At 41.8% G+C, this 15000-nt stretch overlaps 1 protein-coding gene across 1 annotated transcript; it reads right to left on the bottom strand.

Moving 5' to 3' along the window:
* Positions 1-68: 68 nt before the first annotated feature.
* On the bottom strand, positions 69-1660 carry il17a/f1 (interleukin 17a/f1; the record flags this gene model as incomplete). Its single annotated transcript, XM_080850278.1, has 2 exons — positions 69-306; positions 1509-1660. The coding sequence occupies 2 exons, from the start codon at positions 1658-1660 to the stop codon at positions 69-71; spliced, it is 390 nt and encodes a 129-aa protein (XP_080706404.1).
* Positions 1661-15000: the final 13340 nt, after the last annotated feature.

The raw sequence follows: 15000 nt of genomic DNA, 5'->3' as shown, positions 1-15000 counted from the left end.
AACACCACAGAGCCAAAAGGAGGTATTTGTTTGTTTGTTTGTTTGTTTGTTTGTTTTCCCCTCTGTGTCTATTGGTGGAGGACAAGGGGGCGGACGCAGGTGCAGCCCACGGCGACGGTCTTGTAGTCGAGTTTAAAGACGTAGTCTCCCTTCTCGCCCGCCACTCTCCTCAGCACCAGGATCTGCCGATGGATGGGTTTGGACTGCACGTCCAGGTCCTCCTCCCCGCCGCGGGTCAAGCAGCCGGTGTACAGGCACCGGGCCTCCGCAATGTCCGGGGGGAACCGGTTCTCATCGTGGGAGAAGCTGTGGGGTTGAGGGCAGAATTAGGCACGTGTTGCATATTAGGCACAGCTCCATGCACAGTTTGCAAGAAGTGTGGGGTGAAATGAACTAGCAGAGAGTAATATTATATTATAATGTTGTTAATTATAATGATTATATTATATATTCATATAATATAATAATATATAACATAATATATAATGATATTATATTAATAGTATATTATAATGTTATTAATATTATAATAGAATTAGGCACGTGTGGTCTGAAGTGACTCACAACACCATCTGAGATAAACACTGAACACTTTATTAAATAAATAACCCAGCCAAATGTTGACAGTTTACAACACATCAGTATTAAATAGAGTAATTCAAAATCCAAACATACATTGAAAATCAATAAATATTAACTTTAAAAAATCTACAAAGTAGTTAGTAATAAAATAAGCACATTAGGCACAGATCCATGCACAGTTTGCAAGAAGTGTGGGGTGAAATGAACTAGCAGAGAGGAATAAACACCAACGAGAGCGGCTACAGGGACATCAAGCAATGCAGACTGAACCTCAGAGAAACACATCACACAAGCATTGCAAAGTCAGCACTTATGTCGTGGAGTTTTTTTCTTAATGAATGTCACAGGTTGACTTCTACCAGAAGTTTGGAAACATTGCGTCTGCTTCTGACACAAAGTGTGATCACACAAACGCTAATTGAGGTCATTTGTGTGCTGGTGACCTCATTCTATCTCCCTCTCTCTCTCTCTCATACACACACATATACACACACGCATACACACACACACACACACTATAACCCATTGTCAGTAAGGAAAATAAACATTATGTCCACTATGAGGTATCAGTACACCTACTGAAACGAATTACTACTACTATGTGTGTGAGTGTGTGTGTGTGTGTGTGTGTGTGTGTGTGTGTGAGTGTGAGTGTGAGTGTGAGTGAGAGAGTGTGTGTGTGTGTGTGTGTGTGTGTGTGTGTGTGTGTGTGTGTGTGTGTGTGTGTGTGTGTGTGTCTGAGTGTGAGTGTGAGTGTGTGTATGAGTGTGTGAGTGTGTGAGTTTGTATGTGAGTATGTGTGTGTGTGTATGTTAGGGTGTGTGTGAGTGTTTTTGTGTGTGTGAGTGTGTGTGTGTGTGTGTGTGTGTGTGTGAGTGTTTGTGTGTGTGTGTGTGTGTGTGTGTGTGAGGGTGTGCCAGACTCACCTGTACGTCCAGGGGGACAGAGAGCTGTTGTTGACGTCCAATATGCGCAGGCTGTCAGGCTGGCTGGTGTTGAGGAGCAGGTAGACGCTGGCATGGTCCTTCCTCACCCTCTTGCCCGCGCCCTTGGCATGGGGAGCCCCCTGCGCCACCATGAGCAGCACACACACACCCAGCAGGCCGGGCAGCTGAAGAGAGAGGAGGAGGAGGAGAGAGACTCTTAGTGAAGTACACACACACACACACACACACACACACACACACACACCCAGCAGGCCGGGCAGCTGAAGGGAGAGGAGGAGGAGAGAGAGACTCTTAGTGAAGTACACACACACACACACACACACACACACACATACACACACACACACACACACCCAGCAGGCCGGGCAGCTGAAGGGAGAGGAGGAGGAGAGAGAGACTCTTAGTGAAGTACACACACACACACACACACACACACATACACACACACACACACCCAGCAGGCCGGGCAGCTGAAGGGAGAGGAGGAGGAGGAGAGAGGCTGTTAGAGAAGTCAGACAAGAACGGCAGCGAGGGAGAAGAAGCTGCTAAGATGGTGCATCCATCACCATGGGAACCAGCAGAGTTCCACAGCCACAGCTAGCACAGCTAGCATCACAAGTTTTCACATTTGGAAATATCAATAAAGGAGCAAGGTGCTCACTACCTGGCTCACTACCTGGCTCCTGAAAATCAAAGTTTGTCTGACTGTGTAACTGCGTTTACACATTGGTCTAAAACACGTAGCGGGAACAGTACAGTGTACAGTAGAGCAATGGCAGCTGTGTTGATATCCTGTTATACAGAATGACAGAGGTGGTGTAGTAAAGAGGCTATGACCCTAATCCTAACCCTAGAGGTGGTATAGTAAAGAGGCTATGACCCTAACCCTAACCCTAGAGGTGGTACAGTATAGAGGTTATGTGGTGCAGAGGTACCATAATATTGCAGTAAGTAGTTTACCTCTGTTACGAAGTTGCAAAACGACACACACATGCACACTGCTAAAACTTACCATGAAAACTCGATTCTTCGAAGCTGAATGCATTATGGTCGATCAGTCTTCTTCTGTCTGATGTCCTGTCTGGGAGATGTGAGGGAGTCTGTCTGATGTCTACAGTCACAGAGGTCATGGATGGTTTATATGCACAGTGCAGGCGTGGGTGTATTTCCTCTGACGCCGTGCAATTCTTTGAACTCGACTCAGGTAGTTCTGCTGACTCATAACTAGTAACATCTCTACGCATTTCTTGTGACGGTTGGATGTAAATTTGTTGTTAACAATTACAAAGCACTAATAAACATTTAACAGACACATTTTTTATTTGAATGCAAACTTCATGTGCAAACATAAAATGCACAAAAAAAATGTCTACAATGTTTCATTTACATATAATGAATGAAATGAAATGTAATAATTCGTATAATGCATGCAATCACGTGCATCATGTATCACAATATTTAATTTAAAAAAAAAAAACGCGCCTACATTTACAGCAATGTATTTTATGGAATTATTACGATATTGATTACAGTCTGTCTCTAGATGATGTCTGTCTGTGTATGTATGATTGTAAAATCTGTGTGGAACCAATTATTTAGATGTTGCAATCCTTCATTAAAACCAATGTTATATTGCAATCGTTATAAAGAAATAGAAACACGTGATAATACATGATGTTGTCAGGCGTTTTAATGAAATGGGGCGTATATTTCAACTGAGCTTTGAGGAATGCTGACTCAGTAAGCCCTCACGTCATGGTTACTGTTCACTCAGTTGACCTGGTTTGAATTCGGAGAGTCGTCAGCGGGGGTGAATTCCGCTTTGTGTGCAAACCCTCCTCTCCCCTCTGGGGAACAGACTGTGACTTCACCGACTGACTCAATCATCATCAGTAAGAGCCACCATTGCCCTCATTAAGAAATTAAAGATAAGAGATGAGCTCCAAATGTGCGGATGACACTGGCCATGATTAACATACTTAATTATATAAAAACATTAATTATATGCTAATTCACCTGATATATGATGTTACGGTGTAGGTTTTAATCAGACGGTGTGATTTAAGCACTGAAGCCCAGGTGATGGGTATATCCCAGGACAAACCACTCTGTGTTTCTCTCGATTGCAGTATTTCATAGAAAGTGATTTAAAGATTCTAATTGACCTTATGGTTTTTATAAGTAACTTTAAAAACAGAAGCATCATGTTTTTTTTGTCTTTAACTCCTAAGCTAACTAGCTAGCCTTGCATATAGCAATAACAGCACAGTTGGCATTGATAAAAGCACACTACCTTTGTATGTTTTTCGGTGATGAATTTAGCCAATAAATGTTCTTACTTTTTTCAAAACACAGAACTACACAGCAGTTCCTCAGCTACAAGTGGGAACAATAAGTGTGTTAATCAGGTCAATACATGTGTTAATCAGGTCAATACGTGTTTTAATCAGGCCAAATACATGTTTTAATCAGGTCAATACATGTGTTAATCAGTCCAATACATGGGTTAATCAGGTAAATAAGTGTGTTAATCAGGTCAATACATGTTGATCATTCCAATACATGGGTTAATCAGGTTTATAACACGGGTAGATGGAATTATAACACGGGTAGATGGAATCCACCATTCTGAGAGTGAGTTCCGGGGTGTGCTATATTCAACGGTATAGTAAATGTACGACCTGTTTTCATCTACCTGAGCGTTCCAAATCAGTGCGCACTCAAAAAAAAAAATCTAACCAAGATGGCGGCGTGTTGTGTCTAATGTAGTGGGGAATGTTTCATGTGAATTAAGCTATCTACACGACTTTTTATATGTCTAAATTGACTCGGTTAGTTGTTTCTGTGCTACACGAATGTTGCAGACTATTGTAAGTCTTTACTGAAAGTCTCGAATATTATTTGTAGGTGACTGCAAACGCTTAGACCAAAAACCCATTGAAACACACGTAGCTTTTGTGCTAGGCTTACAGACGTGAAGTTCCCAATGCTATTTGTCTGTTGCATAGCAACAGCCACACAAAGGGGGACTATTTTCTCTTGGCTACTGAAATGCGATACACAATGTTTGGTGACTAGAACTTTTTTGTGCTGAAAGGCAGCTTACTGTTTATAATTTAATTTTACTTGATATTTATAAAGTCACTGGCAACCGTGTTATAAAAGCAATAAGGTACTCGAGTCAGTACGGTATCGTCAATAATGTACTTGTTCGAGGGTTTGCCGGCCCTCCACTGCGCGTCGGGCCTAACAACTCCCTCGAACAAGTACATTATTGACGATACCGTACTGCCTCTCGAATCTTATTGCTTAAAAAAAAGTGTGTTAATCAGGTCAATACGTGTTTTAATCAGGTCAAATACATGTGTTAATCAGGTCAATACGTGTGTTAATCAGGTCAATATGTGTGTTAATCAGGTCAATACGTGTATTAATCAGGTCAATACATGTGTTAATCAGGTCAATACATGTGTTAATCAGGTCAATACGTGTGTTAATCAGGTCAATACATGTTAACCAGGTCAATACATGTGTTAATCAGGTCAATACGTGTGTTAATCAGGTCAATACATATGTTAATCAGGTCAAAAAAGTGTGTCAATCAGGTCAATACGTGTGTTGATTAGGTAAATATGTGTGTTAATGAGGTCAATATGTGTGTTAATCTGGTCAATACGCGTGTTAATCAGATCACTCAGTGTGCTAATCAGGTCACTTAGTGTTAATCAGGTCAAAACATGGGTTAATGAGTTAAATATGTGTGTTAGTCAGGTTAGAGGGTGTGTTTATCAGGTCAATACATATGTTAATCAGGTCAATACGTGTGTTAATCAGTCCAATAAGTGTGTTAATCAAGTCACTATATGGGTTAATTAGTTAAATATGTGTGTTAATCAGGTTAGAGGGTGTGTTTATCAGGTCAATACATATGTTAATCAGGTCAATACGTGTGTTAATCAGTCCAATAAGTGTGTTAATCAGGTCAATACGTGGTCATGGGCCATCACAATACATTTTAGAGCCTCCTGAAAACTTGCCACCCACAACAAATGTAATGCACATAATAAAATTAATGAATTTGAATTATCCTAACTGTAAACCAACATTTGTTAACTCAAAAAGTATTTAAAAAGTGGTTTATTAATCCTATTAGTCCTTAACCTCATGATTTCATGCAAACAAAACCATTAATTAATATGAATTCTTGGAAGCTGGGAATCGGTAAACATGAAACCTCTGCATGTAACACTGTCAACACTTTCATTCCTGAAGTACCGCATGAGTCACCGCCTCGCTGCTGCCATGTGTGTGTGTGTGAGTGTTTATGTGTGTGTGTGTTTGTTTGTGTGTGTGTGTTTATGTGTGTGTGTGCGTGCGGCTGAAAGCTGCCCTTGCTCAGCCTTTGATGGCTTCCTGTGCTGTGTGGCAAGGGTGACCGTAAAGTGATGTGACGGCAGGGCGGGCTAGCACGGTGTGTGTGTGTGTGTGTGTGTGTGTGTGTGTGTGTGTGTGTGTGTGTGTGTGCATGGTGCTTGCATGTTCCACAGTCTTCAAAACCTCAAGGGGTGCCAGACATCCTCTTTGATGCCCCGCGGCTAACCTCAGCATGACTTCACAGGACCTACTCTAGCATCCAGGAACTTGGGGATTTTTTCCCTCACAATGACCTAAAAAAACCCTTGTACATGCACAGGTATACATACACACACACACACACACACACACACACACACACACACACACACACACACACACACACACACACACACACACACACACACACACACACACACACACACACACACACACACTCACACACACACACACACACAAGCACACAAGCACACACACACTGTGTGACTCCAGCCAGAAGGAGGTCAGAGAAGCGCTGACGGTCCTCCTCTCCAGGTGCTCCAGTGCGACGGTGGTGATGAAGACGAAGAGAGAGGAAGCACACAAGCAGGCGGTGGCACTGTAGATCACAGATCACACACACACACACACACACACAAGCAGGCGGTGGCACTGTAGATCACAGATCACACACACACACACACACACACAAGCCGGCGGTGGCACTGTAGATCACAGATTACACACACGCACACACTCACACACACACACACAGAAGCAGGCGGTGGCACTGTAGATCACAGATTAGGACCACAGTCTGGGAGGAAGCGTGCAGATGACATCACTCAAATGGTTTCGCTCTAGCACACAGCACGCAACACACACACACACACACACACACACACACACACACACACACACACACACACACCTCCCTTCCTAACTGGCACCTTGGCTTAACTTGCACTTAAGCAGTGACAGTCCCGCACTTCTTTTTCTTTCTATGTCGTTTTCTATTTCTTGAAAAAAAAAAACAATATTTATTGTTACACCAGGTTTTATTGCTCTTAGCTTGACTGTTCTCTCCCTTGTACGTCGCTTTGGACAAAAGCGTCTTGTTTGGCCCGGCCCGGGGGCGCATTTCGTACGCCAAAAGGCATAACTTTGTACTGCAGGAAATTAGCTGGTGTAACGCATATCTCGATGATGTGGTAGTGTTAAGTTCCACCTGGCCATAACATCTGGTCCAAATCAAAGAGTTGTTCGAGCGCCTCGCCAAGGCTGATGAGCCCCCAATTTATGTTACGTCCCGGCTCGTGGGGCAGTAGCATAAAAAGGTTGAGACAGGAAAACGTGTATCTTTCCACCAAAACGGATTTATTTACCACAAGTCAGTCAAACGGAAAGTCTAGGGGTTTTGTCTATGCGTGGATGCGTGTGGATGCGTTGGTCAAAAGGTGTGTGTGTGTAAGTGACGGAAGCTGAGAGGGACCCTTCCATTGGTTGTGACAGTCTTTAAGTATCCACATCTGGCGCCAGGTGTGGATAATCAGTGCTGATTAGAAGTTGGTAGATCCTTAGCCTGCTGCCTCCTCCTGGCCAGGATGAGGACTGCAGGCAAGGTGCGCACGGGCACAGGGGGTCGTAACAGTCTACTAAATGTAAATGTAAATGTAAACACACACACACACACAAACACACACACACACACACAGCCTCAAAGCCATAAAGGGCAGAGGGTGCTGGTTGAGGAAAGGCTTGCTGGCTTGCTGTTGTTTGCATGTTAATTTAATCCCTCACAAAATGCCTTTAGTGAAGTGAAGAGGCTTTATCCGAATTCGCACATTAAGTGTGTGTGTGTGTGTTTGTGTATATATATAAATTCCGGAGGTGTTTGGTGTCCCTTAAGTTATACCATCAATGCCAATGCTACTGAGGACCACTTGATGCTCTAAGTCAGCATAGTGAAACCCCACCCACACACACACATAGACACACACACACACACACACACACACACACACACACACACACACACACACACACACACACACACACACACTCTCTCTCTCCTCTCTCTCTTGATGCTCTTAGTCAGCATCGTTAAACCCACTCATGATGCTCTGACCAAAGAACAAAGGCTAAACTTCCTCTATGAACAATGTAAGTTGGCTAATGTAATCCTAATGACTGTAACACACTGTCTTTGTGTGAGGGCAAATTATATTATATGTGCCTTGTTGTGTTGTCTTGTAATGTTTGTCTGATAAATGAACATAAATGTACATAAATAAATAAATACATAAAAAAACAACAACATGGCAGCACAGTCAATATTTATCCATAACCAAAGTACTCATACCGCATTGCTGTAACACTTGATTTGATCAGTCCGCCTACAGAGGGTTTCCAAAGTATTTGTAACATTTCAACAACGTAGTTTCAACAAAATAGAGTATAGTCTTGCCAACATTTTTACACACCATGGGCAAAACTAACCCCCAGCTTTATTCACATATAAAGTAATGAAAGGTCATGACCTCTGGCCAGCTTTATTCACATATAAACTAATGAAAGGTCATGTGTGTGTGTGTGTGTGTGTGTGTGTATGTGTGTGAGAGTGTGTTTGGATGTGTGTGTGTGTGTGTGTGTGTGTGTGTGTGTGTGTGTATGTGTATGTGTGTGTGTGTGTGTGTGTGTGTGTGTGTGTGTGATATGTGTGTGTATGTGTGTGTGTGTGTGTGTGTTTGTGTGTGTGTGTGTGTATGTATGTATGTGAGTGTGTGTGAGAGTGTGAGTGAGTGTGTGTGTGTGTGTGTGTGTGTGTGTGTGTGTGTGTGTGTGTGTGTGTGTGTGTGTATGTGTGTGTGTGTGTGTGTCCTGACTGGGATTGTGAAAGGATGGACTCAGCAGTGTGGGAGTGCACGAGTAGGTGGCAGATGTAGGCCAGGGTTAAAACAGGCCTACGTGCAGACGTGCTATCTCTCCTGTAGATCTATCGAGAGCATCTCTTTTCACACGTTTTCACGTAAGAGATGTGGAGATAACGATAGCGATCAACTTCAAACCACTGCGGCCCGTCTCAGACGTGTAGGAATGACTCAGTCTGGGTCATGACACTGTCAGGGAGAGGGGGAAGCGCAGCGGGGGAGGGGGGGAGGGGGAGAGGGGGAACTCGGGGAGCAGCGGGGTTCCGATCAACCCGTGGAGTCCTCTCAGCCAATCAGACGCTGTTACTGTGTTTGGTTGTATTCTGAAGGTTGATGAGGTTCTCATGCTTTCGTTCAGTGTACATACACACATTAGGAACGTTCAGTGCACATACACACATTAAGAGCGTTCAGTGTACATACACACATTAAGAACGTTCAGTGTACATACACACATTAAGAACGTTCAGTGTACATACAGTACACACATTAAGAACGTTCAGTGTACATACACACATTAAGAACGTTCAGTGCACATACACACATTAAGAACGTTCAGTGTACATACACACATTAAGAACGTTCAGTGTACATACACACATTAAGAACGTTCAGTGTACATACAGTACACACATTAAGAACGTTCAGTGTACATACACACATTAAGAACGTTCAGTGCACATACACACATTAAGAACGTTCAGTGTACATACACACATTAAGAACGTTCAGTGTACATACAGTACACACATTAAGAACGTTCAGTGTACATACACACATTAAGAACGTTCAGTGCACATACACACATTAAGAACGTTCAGTGTACATACACACATTAAGAATGTTCAGTGTACATACACACATTAAGAACGTTCAGTGTACATACAGTACACACATTAAGAACGTTCAGTGTACATACACACATTAAGAACGTTCAGTGCACATACACACATTAAGAACGTTCAGTGTACATACACACATTAAGAACGTTCAGTGTACATACACACATTAAGAACGTTCAGTGTACATACAGTACACACATTAAGAACGTTCAGTGTACATACACACATTAAGAACGTTCAGTGCACATACACACATTAAGAACGTTCAGTGTACATACAGTACACACATTAAGAACGTTCAGTGTACATACACACATTAAGAACGTTCAGTGCACATACACACATTAAGAACGTTCAGTGTACATACACACATTAAGAACGTTCAGTGTACATACACACATTAAGAACGTTCAGTGTACATACAGTACACACATTAAGAACGTTCAGTGTACATACAGTACACACATTAAGAACGTTCAGTGTACATACACACATTAAGAACGTTCAGTGCACATACACACATTAAGAACGTTCAGTGTACATACACACATTAAGAACGTTCAGTGTACATACACACATTAAGAACGTTCAGTGCACATACACACATTAAGAACGTTCAGTGTACATACACACATTAAGAACATTCAGTGCACATACACACATTAAGAACGTTCAGTGTACATACACACATTAAGAATGTATGAAACAAAGTGAGTTACTTCTAACTTGGCTCTGATGCCAGATTCAAATATTGAAATGGGATTTTTTTTTTATTCCTGTTGGAGTTTTTTCAGTTCTGTTAAAATGACAAAATGTTGCAATATAAAAACTGATCCAATGCCTGTAGAAATATGAACGCCTGACAAACAAACACCTGGAAATGATTTGATGTAAATGTATCCACCCTTATGTTATTTTCTTTTTTCTAACTATGCAACACATACCCATATGTGTACATACCAAATGTACATATCCACGCTCAATGATTTACCTTGAGTTCTCTTTTTGAACTGGCTGGATTCTTGAAATAGCTAGAAGGCTAGATTGTTTTTTAAAACGAAACTTTTCATCTGGGTGCGCGCTGTGCAGCTTACTCACTCCTACTGACACTGCAAGTGAGGTTTCACACTGTGACACAGTCTGTCTGTTGTCTTGCTATAAACACCTCCGTTGTCAGGGTGAACATACTCAGGGCTAGGCCTTACATATTCAGGCCTTACATACTCAGGGCTAGGCCTTACATACTCAGGCCTTACATACTCAAGGCTTACATACTCAGGTCTTACATACTCAGGGCTAGGCCTTAAATACTCAAGGCTTACATACTCAGGCCTTACATACTCAAGGCTTACATACTCAGGGCTAGGCCTTAAATACTCAAGGCTTACATACTCTGGCCTTACATACTCAGGCCTTACATACTCAGGCCTTACATACTCAGGGTTAGGCCTTACATACTCAGGGCTTACATACTCAGGGCTAGGCCTTACATACTCAGGCCTTACATACTCAGGGCTTACACACTCAGGGCTAGGCCTTACATACTCAGGCCTTACATACTCAGGGCTAGGCCTTACATACTCAGGGCTAGGCCTTACATACTCAGGGCTTACATACTCAGGGCTAGGCCTTACATACTCAGGGCTAGGCCTTACATACTCAGGCCTTGCATACTCAGGGCTAGGCCTTACATACTCAGGGCTAGGGCTTAGAGATCATTTTAAATGATTGAAAAGAGATCACTAACAGAGATCATTTAACAGCCCTGTACCCTTCTTTGTCATGTTTGTAACCGCCTCCGCCACTTTTGGCAATGTGATTTGGCTATTCAGACTACTCAGATTGACATAAATATGTCTAGGGACCTCTAATTGTTTCTATTTCCCATGCAAAAGTGAAATCTTTTGATAGATAAAAAGTTTTTAGGAGAAGGGGGAGCTCAGACAGTTCATACATCTTAGTTAAGTTGAAAATAGCTACAAATGAAAAAGGGAGAGAGATGAAAAGTATAGACAGTATGAGGATGTGGAAATACATTTCATAATTAGTTATATTCCAATTTTATTGGAATCAATTTGCTGCTTTGAAGGCACAACAATTGCATTGCCAATGAATATTAGGTTGGAAAATACAACATTTGCCTGATTTAGCATGACTTATGGTATAAACCACGCCCACTGTTCTGGTTCTCTATCTGGATACAGACACAGAGACAGATAGTTATGTTGGTTGAACCGATACAGAGACAGATTATGGCATTGCTGTGCAATTCTAGTTGAACAGATACAGAAACAGATACTTATGTTGGTTGAGCCATTACAGAGACAGAAAATGGCATTGCTGTGCACTTCTAGTTGAACAGATACAGAAACAGATACTTATGTTGGTTGAACCGATACAGAGACAGATTATGGCATTGCTGTGCACTTCTAGTTGAACAGATACAGAAACAGATACTTATGTTGGTTGAACCGATACAGAGACAGAAAAATTACATTGCTGTGCACTTCTAGTTGAACAGATACAGAAACAGATACTTATGTTGATTGAACCGATACAGAGACAGAAAATGGCATTGCTGTGCACTTCTAGTTGAACAGATACAGAAACAGATACTTATGTTGGTTGAACCGATACAGAGACAGATTATGGCATTGCTGTGCACTTCTAGTTGAACAGATACAGAAACAGATACTTATGTTGGTTGAACCGATACAGAGACAGAAAATGGCATTGCTGTGCACTTCTAGTTGAACAGATACAGAAACAGATACTTATGTTGGTTGAACCGATACAGAGACAGAAAATGGCATTGCTGTGCACTTCTAGTTGTTACTGCACACAGGCAAAACTCAGACATCTTCCTTTGATCCCATGTGATAATATCATCCAGGTCGAATGTGGGCCCCTTAACCAACCCAGAATCACTGCTTAAATTCACACTCAGTCTTAGTGATGGATGCTTAAATTCACACTCAGTCTTAGTGATGGTACTTAAATTCACACTCAGTCTTAGTGATGGATGCTTAAATTCACACTCAGTCTTAGTGATGGATGCTTAAATTCACACTCAGTCGTAGTGATGGATGCTTAAATTCACACTCAGTCTGTTGTGATGGATGCTTAAATTCACACTCAGTCTTAGTGATGGATGCTTAAATTCACACTCAGTCTCAGTGATGGATGCTTAAATTCACACTCAGTCTGTTGTGATGGATGCTTAAATTCACACTCAGTCTGTTGTGATGGATGCTTAAATTCACACTCATTCTTAGTGATGGATGCTTAAATTCACACTCAGTCTCAGTGATGGATGCTTAAATTCACACTCAGTCGTAGTGATGGATGCTTAAATTCACACTCAGTCTAAGTGATGGATGCTTAAATTCACACTCAGTCTAAGTGATGGATGCTTAAATTCACACTCATTCTTAGTGATGGATGCTTAAATTCACACTCAGTCTGTAGTCATCACTTAAAGCAGCAATAAAGAGTTCTGTTCCAAAACTAGCAAGCCAACTACCTAAAAACACAGCCCTTGAACAGATGCATACATTCTGCTCCCTATGTCCATCTGGTGTGACCCAGGATGTCCTCTGTTCAACAGAGGTGTGGAAAACAACTGTTTGTTCAAGAAGACATGTAATTTAGACACATCTCTAAGATATGGGGGAATCATAAATATTTATGAGCTCTATACCAGCACACCACAGGGTTCCAGTGTGAGGTGAAGGCCTGTAATCATGTTGTTAAAGATTACATTTAATTTACTTTTAGGGTTTACTGTTGCGGACCTGCCAAGGCTTGTTTCTGGTTCAACATTCTAGAACGATTGCGCAGTCATTTTATTAAACTTTATTACAGGCTCAAGGCCCACATAGAAGATGCACAATACATATAATCAATAAATTACATATAAATACATACATGCATACAATCATGAATACATATAAATATACAAGGAAAGAAGGGCTAAAAACGTTTGCATACATCAAGTGGTTGACCAGGGAATCACCTATCATACAACTTGTATTGCATCCCCCCAGCTGCCTGGAAAGGTCGTCCATAAAGATATCGAAAAGGGCTGGGGATAATTCTTGGGGATAATTCTTGCCAAGCATTCTAAATGGAGATTAGCGGGTCAGAACCACCAAAGCCGGACTGGTGTAATGTCTAATGTTCTGAAGACTCTGGGATCTCTGTGCTGCTCTGCTAAGAGGAAACGGAGAGCCAGCCAGGCACAGAACTCAATCAGAATCAGAATCAGAATCAGAATCAGAATCAGAATCAGAATCAGAATCAGCTTTTATTGGCCAAGTTAGTTTGCACAAACAAGGAATTTGTCTTGGTGCAGTGGCTCTCAGTGTGCTTACACATATTACACATATATACATCACAACACAAAACAATACAACAGTGCAAATCAGTACAACAGTGCAAAACAATACAATACAATAGTGCAAAACAATACAATACCACAGTGCAATTGGAAATGGAAATGGAAATGGAAATGATTAGTCATGTAACTCAACTCAAGCTGGAAACTCAAGGATTGGTGGCACATCTGTCTACATTCTGGCCACCTTATGTGTTGAGGTATGGGCCAGATGTTAGATTATCCCTGCTATGATATAATTGAATCATATTTAAGCAATATAGCACCCGTGGGAGTGGGGTAGGTAAGGGATAATCCCACGGGTGGTGTTCGGCCGTAGCCACCGAGGCCTGAGGCCGAGTGGCGTAGGCAACAACACCCATGGGATTATCCCTTACCTACCCCACTCCCACGAGTGCTATATTGCTTTTATAAAACAATTCTACTGTCAACAAATTAACATTTCAACACGAAGTTATTGATTAAAAATTGTTTATTTCGCCATTGTTTCTCCGCAACAAAAAATAGTTCCATTGTCAACGTCTTGGTTTGGAATTTTAAAAACGTTGAATTAACGGTTATCATCAATGCGAATGTTTCATCGCGGAGTGATTTATTTTTAGCTGTGAAAAGTCCAGTAACTGTAGGTATGTTGACGAATAACCTATAGCATGGAACGTCTCGTCCAATCAGAAACAGCTAAATTACGCGCTAGAACCCAATTGTTTTATAATCAGGCACAATGTTTACAGCTCACAAACAGGATGGTGCTGGAAATGATTAGTCATGTAATCAGTAATCACATCTTGACGTGTGGAAACACTGCACGAATGACTGAGTCCACAGGCACACAAACCTCTCAAACCTCAAACCTCAGATTCTAATGATTTAGCAAAAGAGCTGGTCTTATTCCGTTTCCTATCTGTAGGGGGCAGCAGTGAGTCGGGACATAAAAGGGGATTGAAAGGTTC

The sequence above is a fragment of the Sprattus sprattus genome, assembly GCF_963457725.1.
Source record: "Sprattus sprattus genome assembly, chromosome: 13".
In the NCBI taxonomy this organism is placed as follows: domain Eukaryota; kingdom Metazoa; phylum Chordata; class Actinopteri; order Clupeiformes; family Clupeidae; genus Sprattus; species Sprattus sprattus.
Note: the sequence above shows the minus strand (reverse complement) of the source record. Positions and strands in the feature narration are given on the sequence as shown.